A 16,513-nucleotide genomic window follows, 5' to 3' on the forward strand; every position below is an offset into this window, starting at 1 on the left:
TATGGGATCAGAGGCATGGCACTTGACTTATTGAGTTCATATTTGACAAATAGATATCAGAAAGTGGAAATATCTGATGAAAAAGGAAATACATTTTACTCTGACACACAGAAAATTACACATGGTGTACCACAAGGAAGCGTGCTTGGGCCACTACTCTTTTTGATTTATGTAAATGATCTCCCCAGTGGCATCCAAAATAAGGCCATCCTCTATGCTGATGATACCAATATTGTGATAAAGGGTGCAAACTTAGAAGAATGTGCTCTAAACACTGAAGGGATTCTTTGTTATCTTGATACTTGGTTCTGCAACAACAGATTAGTACCAAATTACAAGAAAACTAATTTTATCTGTTTCAAAAATAACAGACCCAAACAAAATTTGATAGGATTAAAAATCAATGACAACAGTCTTGAACAAGTAACAAGTGCGAAATTTTTAGGTCTCTACATAGATGACAAACTGTCTTGGTCAGAGCACATCAGTGCTGTATGTCATAAGCTTAACTCGGTTTGTTTTGCAATTAGGAAGCTAAGTGAAATTGTTAATATGGAAACTCTGATAAAATATTACTTTGCACAATTCTATTCCATTATGTCCTATGGAATTGAGCTTTGGGGGTGTGCATCAAATATGAAAAAGATCCTTATTATACAAAAAAAGGCAATCCGCATAATGACAAGACAAAAGTGGCGAGCCACTTGCAAACCAAAATTTAAAGAACTAAATATCCTAACGGTAGTAAATGTCTACATCTACAGAATTCTAATACTCACTAAAAAACACATTAATCTCTACCAAACGAATGAACAGGTACACCAATATGAAACCCGGAATTGCTGGAAACTAAGGGCAATTCAGCATCGGACCAGCCGATATGAGAAAGGGACTACATACATAGGAATGCGCCTCTATAACTGTCTACCAAATGTCATCACAAAAGCAGAGAGCATAAATGAATTTAAAAAAGGTATTAAACCAATACTGACAGAAAACCCATTCTATACTATACAGGAATACTTTGATTACAGCAAAAGTATGAATAAATAAGGTATGATAATAAACTTGTATAATTGTAGACTATCATGATTACTAACTTAGGTGATTTTAACATGTGTTATTATTAACTTTTTATAATATTGTTAATTTGAAGCTGTATAAGTAAACCCTTTTCATTCAATAAAGGGCTATTTCGACTACAGCAAAAGTATGAATAAATAATGTATGATTATAAACTTGTATAATTGTAGACTATTATGATTATTAACCTATGGGATTTTAACATGTATCATTATCACTTTTTATAATAGTATCAATTTGAAGATGTATATGTGAAATTGTAATGTATTCTCAACTTCAATGTAAAACATGACAATGCCTATATGTAAAGATACAACATGTATTACATCAAATGGCTGCTGAATAAATAAATCAATCAATCAATCAATCAATCATTCTCCAGGGCTGCATCAGCACATCAGGAATTCCATGCGATGGAGGGTGGATGCATGTATCCTCGCTAAGGGAGGACATTTTGAACATTTCCTGTAACAAATTGTTTGAAGTCATGCTGGTACGTTCTGTTGCTGTGTGTTTCCATTCCATGATTAAAGTGATTTGAAGAGAAGTAATAAAATGAGCTCTAACATGGAAAGTAAGTATTTCCGGACACATCTCCACATAACATATTTTCTTTCTTTGTGTGTGAGGAATGTTTCCTGAAAGTTTGGCCGTACCTTTTTGTGACGCCCTGTATAAAGTGTTGGGTGGATCACTATGAGGAACAAGATGGCAACACACAACTGTAATTAGTGCAAGCATATATGAATCAATGTAAAGTGTAATTCTAATAAATGTAAATTATTAAAGGGATGGTAAATAATCTTTTTGTATGAAGTATAGGTATCGTAAGAGTAGCATTGCATTCATAGCTTGCAATGTATTTCCCATCTTTACATTTGAGAAATCCAACATAAGTCATAAATTAGCAAGAAAATGATGAAAATTACAAAGAAATGGGTTAGTCTGTACTTACCTTTAGAAGATGCAACTATGAGTAACGCCAATGGAAACAGCTATGTAGAACACAGTATCCTTTAGTTTTTGGAAAAACAGGTTTCTTTCTCAGGCAGTAAAGAGGAAATGCTTGGAGAGAGATTGTAAGGAGTAGTGAGCTCAAGCTAGCTTGAGGTTTATGTGAACTGTCTCCACTTTCAAATCTGTCCCAAAAACCTCCTCCCAAGTTTCCAAAAAATAAACCTGTAACTAGGTTTGCTACATTCTGTTTTTAATTAAATTTTCTATCACATAATAAAAATATATTTTTAAAATTGTAATGTTCAGATGCCTGGGACTGCTCTCATTATTATTACTGTAGATTTTGCTTATTCTGGAATACAAGAGCTAACTACATAAATTATCAAATTTACATGGCTAATGTAACTGTGCAATATGACAATAACAATTAAATATGAAATTTTATTTCAAACTAGAAGGCAGAATATATTCACTTTACATGAGAACATCTCCAAATGGCACCAAAAATAGTTAAAATTCTTGGTAACTTTTATTTTATTTAGGGTAACAAATGTAAGTAGCCCTACTTCCAGTATCAACATGTGGGCTGTCATCTTCATCACTCTCTTCCTCACCAAAAGTAAACTGCGGTGCAAAACAAGGTACATCCAATTTCTGATGTATTTTTCCAAAAAGAGTCATTCTTATCTGTAACAGAAAATTACTTTCAGCATACTGAAAGCAAATTAGAATAAAACAAATACCAAAGAATACGATATGAAATATACTATTCACTATTTTATTGTCATACGGAATGGAGGATACTTATAGCAACATGAAGTGTACTCTGCCAGTATTAAGTAAATTAATGGGTAGATTCATTTTATGTAACAGGAAGTTCAGTGAGTATTACTTAAGATATTACTTAAGAGGGTGGTTCAAAAATTAAAGTTACAATTGCTCCACTAGAAGTGGTATATCCAAGAAGTCAAAGAGATACACAAAAATACTAAGGCACTGGTAAGTATTAATTAGCATTTGTTCCATCAGATGAAAATTGTTTGGTATGAGATCCAGGCTGTATGGAAGTGTTCCAATACAATATACCAGAAACATTGTACCAAATCTTATGTAACTGTGTCTGTCTGGGATCAGACATATCATGCAACATACAAAAACTTTTCTAAAGCAAACCCAGTCATCTTTTCTGAACCACCTTCTGCACCTGTTCAGACATGGCACAATAACTGGCAGCATTCACAGACTTTCTAGGTGTAAGGTAACCAACCAATATCACACCCTCTTTGTCTTAAAAGACTGTGGCTTTCTTCGAGGGCACTGCTTTTGTATCTGAGAGGGGAGATGAGTCTTTATTTCCATGGTATTGATGCTTTCTTCCTCTCACATGTTACATGATACAGCGACATTTGATCCCCTGTTGATAAAGTGCAGGAATGGAACACTCTCTGCCCAATACCTTAATAAGCGCTAGAGGCACATCAGTTTTCACTTCACTTTACTCTTGTCTGAGAGTTGCAACAGCACCTTGTGCAGATAAATATTCCAGTTGTGCAATTTACTGTGCATGCAATCCAATAGGTTATGAATGGAGGTTTTGAGTATGGTCAGTCTTCCAAACAAGAGTGTGATTATTGGATTGAATAAATCCTTTAACAAGGCACATATTTTCCTCTGAGGGAAAGGCATTTGGCACCCTGACACTAGTTTGCAGTAAAGTGAAGTTGGGGATGTTTTCCTTAAATGCAAAACACTTTGTACTTCAATAACTGACCATGCATCTTTTCACCGCTTCCATATGGGAAATTATATTTCAAACCACAGTGGCACAGCTACCTTCATCCTCTGGTTGCATTTAAAAGCTTTTACTCCCTTGTCTGTCTAGAACTTTGACTTAAACAGCATGGAGTACTTATACATCATGAGGGCTCTTGTTACCTTACTTATTAAACCATCATTTTCCAACTTTGAATGAAGTTGATGTAGAACAATCCAATTTCAATCAAAAATGAAAGAAATACTGCTTTATGGTTTAAATTTAGTTCTATTTACCGAATTTTCATAGAACAAAGCTTATGTAAAACACAACATTTATTTGTTTTTGATACAGAGATGATTAATGGTGTACTTTCAGGTGTTCAGCCAAACTGTGTTCTTATGTGTACAAGCTGTCTAGACTCCAGCCAAAATGTAAAGCATGGTTGGTAATGGGTTACTATTTATAGCTGAGTTCAATTCCTGCCTCCTGGCACCAGCTGCAACATTTTGATGCACATTTATTTTTCAGATCTCACATTGTTATTCAATGAAATGTGAAGTCTTTCAGTGTTTTGCAGCTCTGATAGGTCAAGCTGACAGTGAGACCTTAATAAACTGAGGGTTGCATCCCAAGCCTTATTCAAACAGAAACCACAGTGCTCAAAAATAGCTGATTTGCTTTGTTGTTTTAACTAGGCTACAAGATTACTCAATTGGTTGTATATCTTCTATCCTCTTTAGTACCAATGCTTCTGAGTCTCTTGCTGAAAGATGTTTAGGTTCTTCTAGTAAATAGATAAATAACAGATGCAGTACCATGTACTTTATGTTTTCTTATTGGTATGTTTATTTTTATCACAATCAAAACAAGCAATCACCTGTTTTTTCCTAACAGTACTTCAATGACCATTTAATCAGTAACTCTCAGGTGATCTAACCAGTCCCCTTTCCTTCATGACAATGTTGTCAGGCAACCAAGCTAAGCAACCTTATAACTTGATGTTCAAGAGAAATGTTACTATCCAGTTGTAACTATTTTACCAGTTACTAATGTCTCTCCTTAAATCTCTTCCACACAATATTTCTTCAGGTTCACACACAATATTGTCCATTAATCAGAGTTTGTGAGTCAGCTACAATAAATATAGATGTTTCTCAAACAATAGTTCATATGGAAGACACAATTTAACTGAGATTGGTTCATGTATCATTAGAGCACAGAAGTGCAGTGACAAATATGTATGAAAAGCCTGTGTGCAGAGTCACAATTATGGTTGGGCTTGGTGCTTGTTCTTATTTGAGCTAGGAATGTGGTGTGAAATGTTTTCTCAAGGAATAGCAGATGTTATTTCCAATATAATGACTACAGTGGCACAACATGCAGTTCCACTAATAACATATCCATTACCATTCCCTGTATACGACGATGCAGCAGAAGACTGGGATACTTGTGAAAAATGCTTGCAACAACATTTCCAGGCATTTGGGGAGATAGATGTAAACCTGTGCAAGGTTCCCTTTCGGTTGTGGATCTCATGTTGTGTGTATCAGTTGTGTCAGATTGCCCCTTGAAAAAACTTTCAAGTCTTTCTTTTGCTCAGATGTGTGAGCTACTTTCTACCTATCACTGTAAACATATTCAAATTATTGCTGGCTGTGTGAGGTTCTACCTTTGTCAAATATGGCCAAAACAGTTACACAGCACATGGGCAACAGAACTACATGGACTTAGTCATCGTAATAATTTTGTGACAAATGTTGATAAGGAATTATATGCAAATCAGATGGTTTGAGATGCAACCATACATCTTCCTCCTGAAACAGAAGTTTAAAAGTGAGCTCTACAGTGTGATTATCCTAAGCTTACAGAAGTATTAAACATACCTTAGCCATTTTTAGTTAGCAGGTAGTCAGATAGAAATCTGGTTCAAAGTTTCAGAAATCACTTCTTCTCACCCCTCCCAGCCCTCAGTTGGTGCCATGAAAAGTGACTCATTTTTCTGAGTGTAACTCTCTTCCGAACTTAAGTGAAGATGAAATGAACATGAATGCGAACAGTGTGTCAGCAGTAACAATGTGTCCAAGCAAGTTATATATTAAAGTGTATGTTTAACCCCTGAGAATGCAGGTGGACATGGATACAGTAGCAGCAATGGTGAATTTTCAAACGAACATGTATTTTGGTTCTCTTCCTCTGAACCCAGTGTCACAGAGTTTTATACGGTATAACAAACAATAGATTCCAAATCTTGAACAGTTTTCTGCACCTGTGGCTTACAGCAGCCTAATGAACTATTGACACAATTATTTATAAAAAATTAACTTAATTATTAATTTTCAAAGACAGACTTGGCAGGGGTATATTTGAAGTTCTTGCTGGATGAGAAACATAAACACATGCTAGCTATGAATACACCACTTGTGCTTTATCAGATACCAGTGTTTGCCTTTTGGTGTGGCACACACACCTATTTTTCAATGATTTTTAGAGAAACTTATTGCATCAGTTGCAAGCTACATAAACTACTTATATGACATAGCAGTGTCAGGAGCCTCTACAGAAGAACATTTGCATAATCTTCATGCTCTGTTTTCTATTTAATAGTATGCAGGGTTAAAGTGCAATTTGGACAAGACACAGTTTCTTCAACCATCTATTATTTGTGTGGATTTTGCAATGTCACATGATGGCATTAAACCATTGTATCAGCATATTGATTGTATTACCACATTGCCACATCCCATTTCCATCAAGAAATTACAGGCATTTGTAGGCAATATTGCATACTACCACAAATTGATACCATATGCTGCTACTGTGGCACAACCACTCCATGCTTTTTTATGTAACAATGTTCCTTTCCAATGGCCATTCAAATAAGCTGCAGTTAGCTCCTTGTTTGGTCACTTTTCACCCATGGACACATCTCAGTTCAGCCTGGTGCCATATTTGCTGATAAGTATGTGGACAAATGAGAATGCTGAGATGGTTATGCCTCTAAAACCTTAAACTCAGTGCAACAGCATTATTCTCAGATAGAGAAAGCTTTAGAAATTGTGTATGCTCTAAGAAAGTTTCATGATTTCTATATGTGTCTAAGTTTCACCTGATCGCAGACAACAAATCACTGATGTCTCTTTTTAGCCTTTCAAAGTCATTGGTCGACAAAGCCACACATTGCTTTACAGTGTTGGGCTCTTTTACTGTCATGCTACAATTATGAGATACATTTTCAACCTACAGTGCAACATGCAAATTCTGACAACTTATTGCATCTGCTGATTGGTCTGGATCCAAAGTTTGATGAAAAGGAATTGCTTTATTTACATTTAGAAGTGGAAGCTCAAAAAGTTGTTGATGATTTTCCTATTATTAGCATTAAAATTGCAGCCACAGTAGCCACAGATCCTGTCTTATATTGTTTCTTCAGTGCAACATGGCTGGCTGGACAAACCTCCATCCTGATCCTTTTTAGAAATTGTTTTGCATTACGAAATTATCTTTCTGCTTGGGATGGATTTCTGCTGTTAACTACAGAGGGAACCACTCCCCAGGTTATAGTCCAGTGTGCCCTTCAGTGTGAGCTAATGTGTTGATTACATGTGGAATACTTGGGTGAGTTAGTTAGCCTGCAGATATGTTTTTGGCCAGGCACGTATGAGGATATAGCACATGTTGTTCTTGGCTACCCACAGTGTGCCATCCATCAGGCAGCCAACAAGGCATCTTTAGCACCATGGCGAGATCAGTAGCGTCTTTGGGAATGCATTCTTTTTCGAATTTCTACTGGCTTGTTGTAACAGATACTTAAACCATGTTTCTGTCTACTTCTGCAGTGACAACAGTTAAAGCTCTATCAAAAGTTCTTGCAATGGAAGGTCTTCTGTCTATGCTACTTATAGAAACAGCCCCAGATCATACCTCAGGAATTTGAAGAATTTTGTAAAAAAGTGGTGTTTGCCAAGGCATGGCTCCTCCCTTCCATCCTCAATGAAACACAAACGGTGAAATGTTATAGTGTAAAGACAAGCAATGGCATGCCAGTCAGGAACAAAAGAGAATAGAAGGCTGTAACAAGAAGTCAGCAGATCACATGCTGATGGGACCTCCCTCCAGGATGACAATGTGACAGCAGCAATCTCTATGTGAAGAGGACATAAGTGCCATGACTGACTGGTAACAGCCCAGTCCAATAGCAGCTTCAAGATTAGCAACTTTGAGACCAGTGTAAATGTTAGTCATTTTGCTTGTACTCTCTATGATGCACAGACTTGGGTATACTGAAGAAGATTGATTATTTCATATGTTGCCCTTTGCTTGTGACCCATCTGCATAATTGTCAGCTGGCCGTGGTGGTCTAGCGGTTCTGGGCATGCAGTCCAGAACCACGCGACTGCTACGGTCACAGGTTCGAATGCTGCCTCGGGCATAGATGTGTGTGATGTCCTTAGGTTAGTTAGGTTTAAGTAGTTCTAAGTTCTAGGGGACTGATGACCTCAGATGTTAAGTCCCATAGTGCTCAGAGCCATATGAACCATTTTGAACCATAATTGTCAAAGTTAAGTATATTAATTTTTATTATTGAAATAAAACTCATTAACACGACTTGTTTCATTGTTTGTCTAGCAAGCTAAGCACGCAGGCTTCCTAGACACTACGTATTAGGTGATGAGGTGAACAAAAACCACAGTGGCAACCCAGAGCCTGGCTGCCACAATTTTGTTTTGTCAAAGAGTTTCGTGTTTTGATGGCACCTTAATTCTACCTTGTCTTTTCTTTGCAGTGTTGTGTTTACATATTTTAACAGCATCTTATAGTGTTTCTTCTATTCAGTGTTGTCAGGGGGCATGCACAGAAGTTTTCTTTGCCTGTGTGCTTATTTTTATTGCTTGCTTGTCTAATTATTGCATTTGCCTATTACAAAATGAACAACCCACCACTTTCACCCCCTGCTCAGGCACCTCAGCTGCAAGTGTCAGATGCAATGCAGCTAACACAGATGTTTCAGTTTCAGACTCAGCACATTGTGACTCTGCTAAACACAGTACAGCAGCTACTAACCAATCAAGTGACCAATGCAGCACAAGCTGCAACTGTAGTTCCCACATCTACATCTACATCCATACTCCGCAAGCCACCTGACAGTGTGTGGCGGAGGGTACCTTGAGTACCTCTATCGGTTCTACCTTCTATTCCAGTCTCGTATTGGTCGGTATGCCTCTGTGTGGGCTCTAATCTCTCTGATTTTATCCTCATGGTCTCTTCGTGAGAGGTACATAGGAGAGAGCAATATACTGCTTGACTCCTCGGTGAAGGTATGTTCTCAAAACTTCAACAAAATCCCGTACCGAGCTACTGATCATCTCTCCTGCAGAGTCTTCCACTGGAGTTTATCTATCATCTCTGTAATGCTTTCACATGCTAAATGATCCTGTAATGAAGCGTGCTGCTCTCCATTGGATCTTCTCTATCTATCCGAGTGCCATACCGCCTTTGTGCCAGTTTAATGAAAAAGAAGAGTAATGGCTCGAGCGGTTGCAACAGCATGAATCCCACATCATTGTTCACAAAGTGTCAGGTACTGTGAAACTTCATGACTTTTTGCCATTGGTAGGAAGTGCCATCTTTTGCCTCACTCAGATATTGTTTCCTTATGCCACTCTGAGTGAACTTTCTTGTGATCTGGTTGTAGGTTCTCTATCTAACTATTACAACCAACAAGTGAATGAGGTGGCAGCTAGGTAACAATTATTTCATTGTGAGAAAAGGTCAGAACAAATTTATCATGAATGGGTAACAGATTTGCAGGATATGGCAAGGAAATTCAAATTCAAATGTGCTTGTGGTGCTTTATATTCAGATATTAAGTTGGATGATGCAATCATGTACAATGTAACTCGTGTCAAACTTATAGAACAGATTTTGATATAGTCAGATCCATCATTTCAACAGGTAGTGCAAATTCCAGATCAGTACGATTCAGGAGCTGTAATGGCTAATACACTGGAGAAGCCACCAATTTGTCAGGTTGAATCATCCCTTGCTCACAACTGGCCCAGTAGGCAGCAACCGCCCATACACACCATGCTGTGTGCACAGTTTTCTAAATTGGTGAACTGAATTAAGTCATGCCCTATGTGCTATTCACAAAAATGCCAAAAATGCTCGTGCAGCCAAGTTCAGTGTTACGTTTGTGGCAAGAAAGGTCACTTACAATCCATATGTTTGCAACAGAACAAACACAAGAATTCTGCCCATTCACAAAAATCTAGTCACAAGGTCCATGTAGTCAATGCAGTGTATTTAAAGCCTGCTACATTCATTAGCAAAACTAGCAATCAAACAGTTTCTTCAGTGGTACACCAGTTCAACAAACTTTTTGTTCATTTGCTTCTTTGTGGAAAACATGTGAAATTTCAGTTAGACACGGGTGCCTCTTATACATTGCTAAATCATCACACATAAGAACTATTATGCTCTCCAAGCCTGTCTAAGCTTGGGCAAACCTGATGGCTTATAATGGACGAGATATTCCTGTTCTCAGAACATGTACTTTGCCTGAGTTGCAGTATATTTGTCATCTCATAAACAGTCAAAGTGTATATCCTCTTCAGTCACATTTGTTAGCCCTACATGACCTCCAGTCGCTTGCAATGTCACAGAATTGCAGTCAGTCTTAGGAAAAATGAACTATTACATTTGGTTCATACTGAATGCTGCACAAATCACAGCTCCATTGCATTGCTTGCATTGCAAGAATATCCGCTTTGTTTGGACAGATGAGTCTAAGAAGCTTTTCTAAAACTTAGAGATGCATTGCTCAGTGATCGATGCTTGGTTCACTTTGATCCAGAAAAACCAGCTGTGTTGCAAGCTGATGCTTCCTCTAATGGAATTGGTGCAGATTTGGTGATATAGACAGACCTATTCCTTTCCCATCAGAAATGTTGTCCAAGGCTCAGTATAACTATTCCCAAATAGAGAAAGAGGCATTGGCTATTGTGTATGGTGTCATCAAATTCCACCACTATTTGTAAGGCAGCAAATCCTACTTAGTAACCGATCACAAGCCATTGCAGTCCTTGTTTCATCTGATGAAGCCAGTTCCTGTATGAACTGCCAAAAAAGTGCAACACTGGGCTTTGTTGTTGTGTCAATACCTGTACTAGATTGTGTATCATCTGACAGCTGAATATGGTAATGCAGATGCACTGTCATGTCTTCTGATTGGCCCTGGTACAGAATTTGATGCTTATGCTGCATCTTGTTGTCACATAGATGCTCAAGGAAAATTGCACAGACCATGGCAGTTGATTTAGATATGAACATTTTGCTAAAATACATTCGCACATCTTCACCTTGCTCAGTGCACAGCATAAAGAACTCTGTAGTGCACCAATACTTTGCATGTTGGCATAGCCATGCTATACAGCAAGGTGTGAGTCTTGTTCAAAATGACAATGGACAGTCACTAGTGTTGATCCCAATGCTTTGGAAAAAGAAGTGTTGCAGTTACTTCACCAAGGATATTGGGGGATTGTTCATACGAAACAGAATTATCTTGTCAATACCATACTTGACAGGGTATGGACACCTAAATAGAACAGATGACTTCACAGTCTCATTCACCATAAAAATTCTCTTTTTGGCCTAAGTTGCAATCACCATGACAATGTGTGCACATAGACTTTTCGGGTCCTTTTTGGATCATTTGTTCATTGATTGTGGTAGTTTCCTTTTGCTTTGGCAATGAACTCGACATCATGTAGCACAGTTCAGGCATTTTTCTCTACCTTTTTCCTTGAAAGTTTGCCTGAAGTCATAGGTCAGACAACAGCCCTCGTTTCATGTCAAATGAATTTGAAACTTTCTGTGAATGTAATGGCTTATGGCATCTAACTGATGCACTATTCCATCCACAGCCAAATGTCAAAGTGGAACGTTCTGTCAGAATCTTCAGGCAGCAGATGGCCAAATTTCACACCATACACACTGCAGATCAACCATTCCAACTGTTTCTTGCCTCCTATAATTCGCATCCATGAGATGGTCCATCACCGGTGCAATTGCTTCATGGCCTTTCCATCAGACACTACTCCATCCTCCTCGGTATCTGGCACTAAAGAAAGGCCACAAGCATTGCTTCATGTCACATAATATTGTGTTTTTCAGGGTTTTTAGTGGCAGCAAATGGTGGGCACAGGGTGCGATCCTTTGTTGACTTGACGCAAGCATATGTCTCATTTTGGGCCCAGATGGATTGCAGTGCTGACATCACAATCACATTCTCCACTGTCCTGTGCACAGTAATCCTTCTGTATCTCTATCTATTCCCCCAGATTCACGAATCCTGGGGACGGTGCAGCCAGAGCCGCTAGAGGCTGTCATTATGCCACTGCAGGTGACCCAAAGGAGATGGACCCTTTGCTTCCTTTGCCTCCTCTTATCCTACCAATGGAGCTGCACCCACCCACACCACAGCAGCTGATGCCTTTTACATCAAGGAATGGATGGGCCACAGAAGGTGGATGCTTACCCTTCTGGGTGTTTTCTGGGAGGTTTCCACCATATCGTAGGTCGGATGATGGGTTATGACCAGAAATCTGATGTTCCAGTCCATCTGAGGGTCCATGCTCCTGCCTCCCCTTCTGTTGTTATGCTCCATATATGACGATGGTCCATTGTTTTGGGTGGGAGGAATGTTACGGTGTAAAGTCATGCACCAAAAGTCAGGAAAGAAAGAGAAGAAAAAGCTGTGAGAAGAAGTCACTGGACCTCCCTCCAGGACAACAATGTGACTGCAGTGTCCTCTATGTGAAGAGGACACAAGCATTGTGACCTACTGCTGACAGCCTAGTTCAGTAGCAACTTCAAGATTAATGACTTCAAGAGCAGTGTAAATGCTAGTCATTTTGCTTGTACTCTCTGTATAGCACACACTTAAATCACAGTCAGTGCCCTTGCCTTCTTTTATAGGATGACCGGAGCGGGTGACGTGGTCAGTGTTGTAGGGCATTACACTCACGTCATAGTGAAGACGTGCTGATGCACAAAGCCTGGGGAACATGACGCCATGCTTGGTCAGCAGCTGCCCAGGCGGTAGGAGGTTAGCAGCATGTGGCCCAGCCTAGCTCGCCTCCTGCAGACACTGCGGCTCATGATGACGTCGGGAGTCGCCAGTGCAGCAGTGGGCAATGCCCTCCGCTGGACGGTCCTTGGGGACAGCATCACTGATGATGATGATGTAACAGTGACCGAATGTTCAATTGGTCGAACTGATGCTAACACCCACTGATGCCCTTAAATAGTGCAGACTGCTGCTGAATCCGCTGGTTATGCAGTGCCGTGTTTATTACAATGATCTTGATGAGTTGGCTAATGCAACTGCACCACACGTGGCCCGTGCTTGCGTAATTCTGCTAATGCTGCATTCTGTTTGTCGATGGCTGCTGCGCACATACACTCATACCAACACTCATTGCAAAACTGTGTCACCTGCATAATGTGCCAGTCAGCCTTTGTCCACTGTCTATTGTGAGTCTGGCACATCACACACTGAAACACACTAAATCACAATTTCACACCATATTTCCTAAAAATAATCCCTTGTTCTCTACAATTCCTCGCTTGTATGAAAAGAATTCGTCCCCAAATTCAACCAAAAAGTCAAAACAGCTACAGTTCACTTCACAAATACCACAAAATGCGATTGATTCACTATTTACACTGTGTTCATTCACTTCTGTCCTCAGTCTAATCTTTGTTCATAAACATTACTCAGTGTTCTGCTGCAGTGCCTCACAACTGTTCAGTGATTTTGTCTGGACCCTTAGGTTAAAGGTTGGAAGGGGCGGGATTTGGGCTATCTTCCTCTTGAGCCGATAGTACACTAATCTTACGCCAAAGGTAAAAATACAGGTGGCGGTGGTTGATGATCCAATAACTAGTAAGCATTGCTTATGCTCATTATGGTACTCATGCACTTGTTGAAAGAGATATTCTATAGTTATACATCCATCCTCAGCTGCTAGCATCCAGTCCAAAGAGGTGAGCAAAGTTGGGTCTAATGTGCTATTCAAAAGAGTGAGATTTTCTTTCATGATGAATAGCACCGGTTGGTTGGGTACATAGATCAATGTGTGTTTATGTTCATGATTGTAGCTCCAATAATCATAGCTGGTAAACGGAAAGTTGGCCTTGAAATGTTCCACTGTGTGCCATTAATTAACAGTCCCTGCCCCTGCAGTTCTATTCTTTGCGTACTCCCTTGCTTACCCTGCTCATAACAAATGCAAATAACGACTGTGTTTTCCATTACTGAAAATACCCAATGTGGACCCACTTGCTGAAAGAACTGCACCGTGCCTGCTATAATTTCCTTAGGGCACTCCACAACTGGTTCTTGACATTGGAATAGAGAATACTCACAAGATTTGGGAATAGTGTGTAACAATTTCGCGGGGCTGATGGTTACTGGACCTGTTCAACAACCCAGCAAGTCTTGTGTAGTGAGGAACGCATGAGCTTGTCTGTTACATGCCACTAACAGTATTTCCTGTATGGTTAATTGTACCAATTTCTGCAAAATTTCCCACTTCACTGGATACGTATGCAAGGCATGACATTCAAATTTACAATCCTTATATATTAATGGTATTATGATATGAATTCTCAGCAGGTTACCCATCTGCATACTGGTAACATTGGCCATTTTGTAGTACAGAGATAAGTGTTCATCTGTTAATGTCGTCAGTAGCTCCAGGGATGTGGCAATTCCGTTTGATCTTTCCGTAATCCTTCCCGAAGTTGTTCTGAAGGTAACAGTACCGGGGTTAGGTGCCCGCACATTGCATGCAACAAAGCCTCCTGTAGTTCTGTGGCTTCTATGTGTGCTTCCGTAATACTATCAGCAATAAAACAGAGCAGCTTAGGGATTATTAGCTGTGAATCAATGTTATCCGATGAGTACTTGATTATACCCAAGTTGTGATTGGTTGTGTCGGCTGTGGCCTTAATGTGAGACATCAAGGCCATGGCCAAAGATCACAACTGGGTTGTATTATTAACTACATCTTTCTCCAAACTCTCTAATTGGGTTGTGTGAAGATCTAGCATTCCATGGTTGCTATTCACATTATCCCGTACCTGCCATAGCGTTTCATTAATACTTTAAATATCTTCCACGTCAACGGTCCCAAGAACAGTTTCTACGATACGGCCATCTGCATCTAACCATCCTCTTTTCCTATGGATGTGCAGGTTTAACCCTGCAGTTTGCTGCAACTGAGCTTGTAAGCGTGCAAAAGCTGATCGTACTAGCTGATATTCCACTGAGGGAATTGGGTGATAGTTGTAGGTAAACAACTAGTATTCTCTTATATGACAATTTATTAGCACTTCATGTCTACACCGATACAAGTCCATGAGGCTAACTCACGTTAGCGGAAAACATCCTCCAAAACTCTCCATCTCAAAGATAGCACACTTACACTCTTTACAAATATCGATATTTACGGCGCTGCACGCCACATAGCCCCCCCCCCCCCCCCCCCCCCCTGCGCAGTATGGAGTACGTCCCTGTGAATGGGGGGAGGGGGGGTGAGAAGTTAGGAAGGTAACATACAGTTCTTCAGCGTCAGGCGGAAGCGGTCGACTGGTAGGAGACCGGGGGGTGAAACCCGGTACGTCGACGGCAAAATCAGCAAGCGAAGCCGGCGGCCGAAGACGACGTCCTGTCCTGGAGTGGAGGTGTAGCACTTCGTCTGCAGGCAGGCAGAGAATCACCTTGCCAGAAGGCCTAACAAAGGCACGCAAATTGCCACACGCAGCACTTGTGCTTAATTTAAAGCGACGCACCACACGAGTTTCTGCACTTCCTCCCTCAATTTTGTCACACGAGAGTAACACACACGCCTTATCACCATCAACAACAACAGATAATTTATGTATGTCATCAGGATGTACATGTGTTGTGAATTCTTGGGTGGCACCTGTACGAGCCAGGGGGGGCGGCAGGGAGGTGTGGGGAAGCCATGGCAGGGAGAGCGTTTGCGGAGAGGGGTGTGGCAGGTGCACTGGACTGCGCAGGTGAGAACCTCGGGTGATCAACTGACGGCCGAGGGAGTGTGGCCGAAGGCAACGAGGAGCCCACATGGATTGAACGGCGTGACCAAGAGCTGTCTCACGAAGATGGTGACACAATGGTAGAATCCAAGTGGTTGGCAGCTCGACTGCGAGGGCTGGGAGGAGTGAAGCCTCGAAAAGTTTGGCCACTCGAATTAGATGAGAGCGGAGAAGAAGCAGTGCTCGGCAAAGAAGCCCGCTGTGGAGAATCAGTACCCAAATGTATGGTATGAGAAGATGAGTGGCCACTTGAAGTAGGACTGGAAGAGATAGGGGCCGAATCAGGGGGGTCCACCTGAGGCTCAATGAAAGCTGGTTTCACTCGGTTGAGTGAGACCGTGGTTATAGAGTCTTTTATGAGGAGGTCCATGTTATTCCCAGAGCGTTTGACAACCTTGTAAGGACCTGTGTAGGGTGACTGAAGTGGGGCTTTGATTGAGTCATCTCTGAGAAACACATACCCACAAGAGTCTAGAGTACGCGGTATGTACACGCGCGGAGGTGTATGACTAGCCAGAAGTGGCGGCTGAAGTTTGCTGCAGTGCAAGCGCACTCACTCGAGAAGTGAAGGGAGTTCGGAGGGCCGAGGAAGTG

General features: G+C 40.5%; 1 protein-coding gene across 1 annotated transcript in view; it reads right to left on the bottom strand.

Annotated features, from left to right (window-relative positions):
• Positions 1-2,518: 2,518 nt before the first annotated feature.
• The window catches only part of LOC126356729 (V-type proton ATPase subunit E-like), a 274,209-nt gene continuing 260,214 nt past the window's right edge, over positions 2,519-16,513 (bottom strand). The window contains exon 5 of the mRNA XM_050007393.1: positions 2,519-2,727. Coding sequence (XP_049863350.1) covers positions 2,575-2,727 — 153 coding nt within the window. The 3' untranslated portion in view covers positions 2,519-2,574. The remainder of the gene's footprint in view (positions 2,728-16,513) is intronic.

The sequence above is a fragment of the Schistocerca gregaria genome, chromosome 1 (assembly GCF_023897955.1).
Source record: "Schistocerca gregaria isolate iqSchGreg1 chromosome 1, iqSchGreg1.2, whole genome shotgun sequence".
Classification (NCBI taxonomy): Eukaryota; Metazoa; Arthropoda; class Insecta; order Orthoptera; family Acrididae; genus Schistocerca; species Schistocerca gregaria.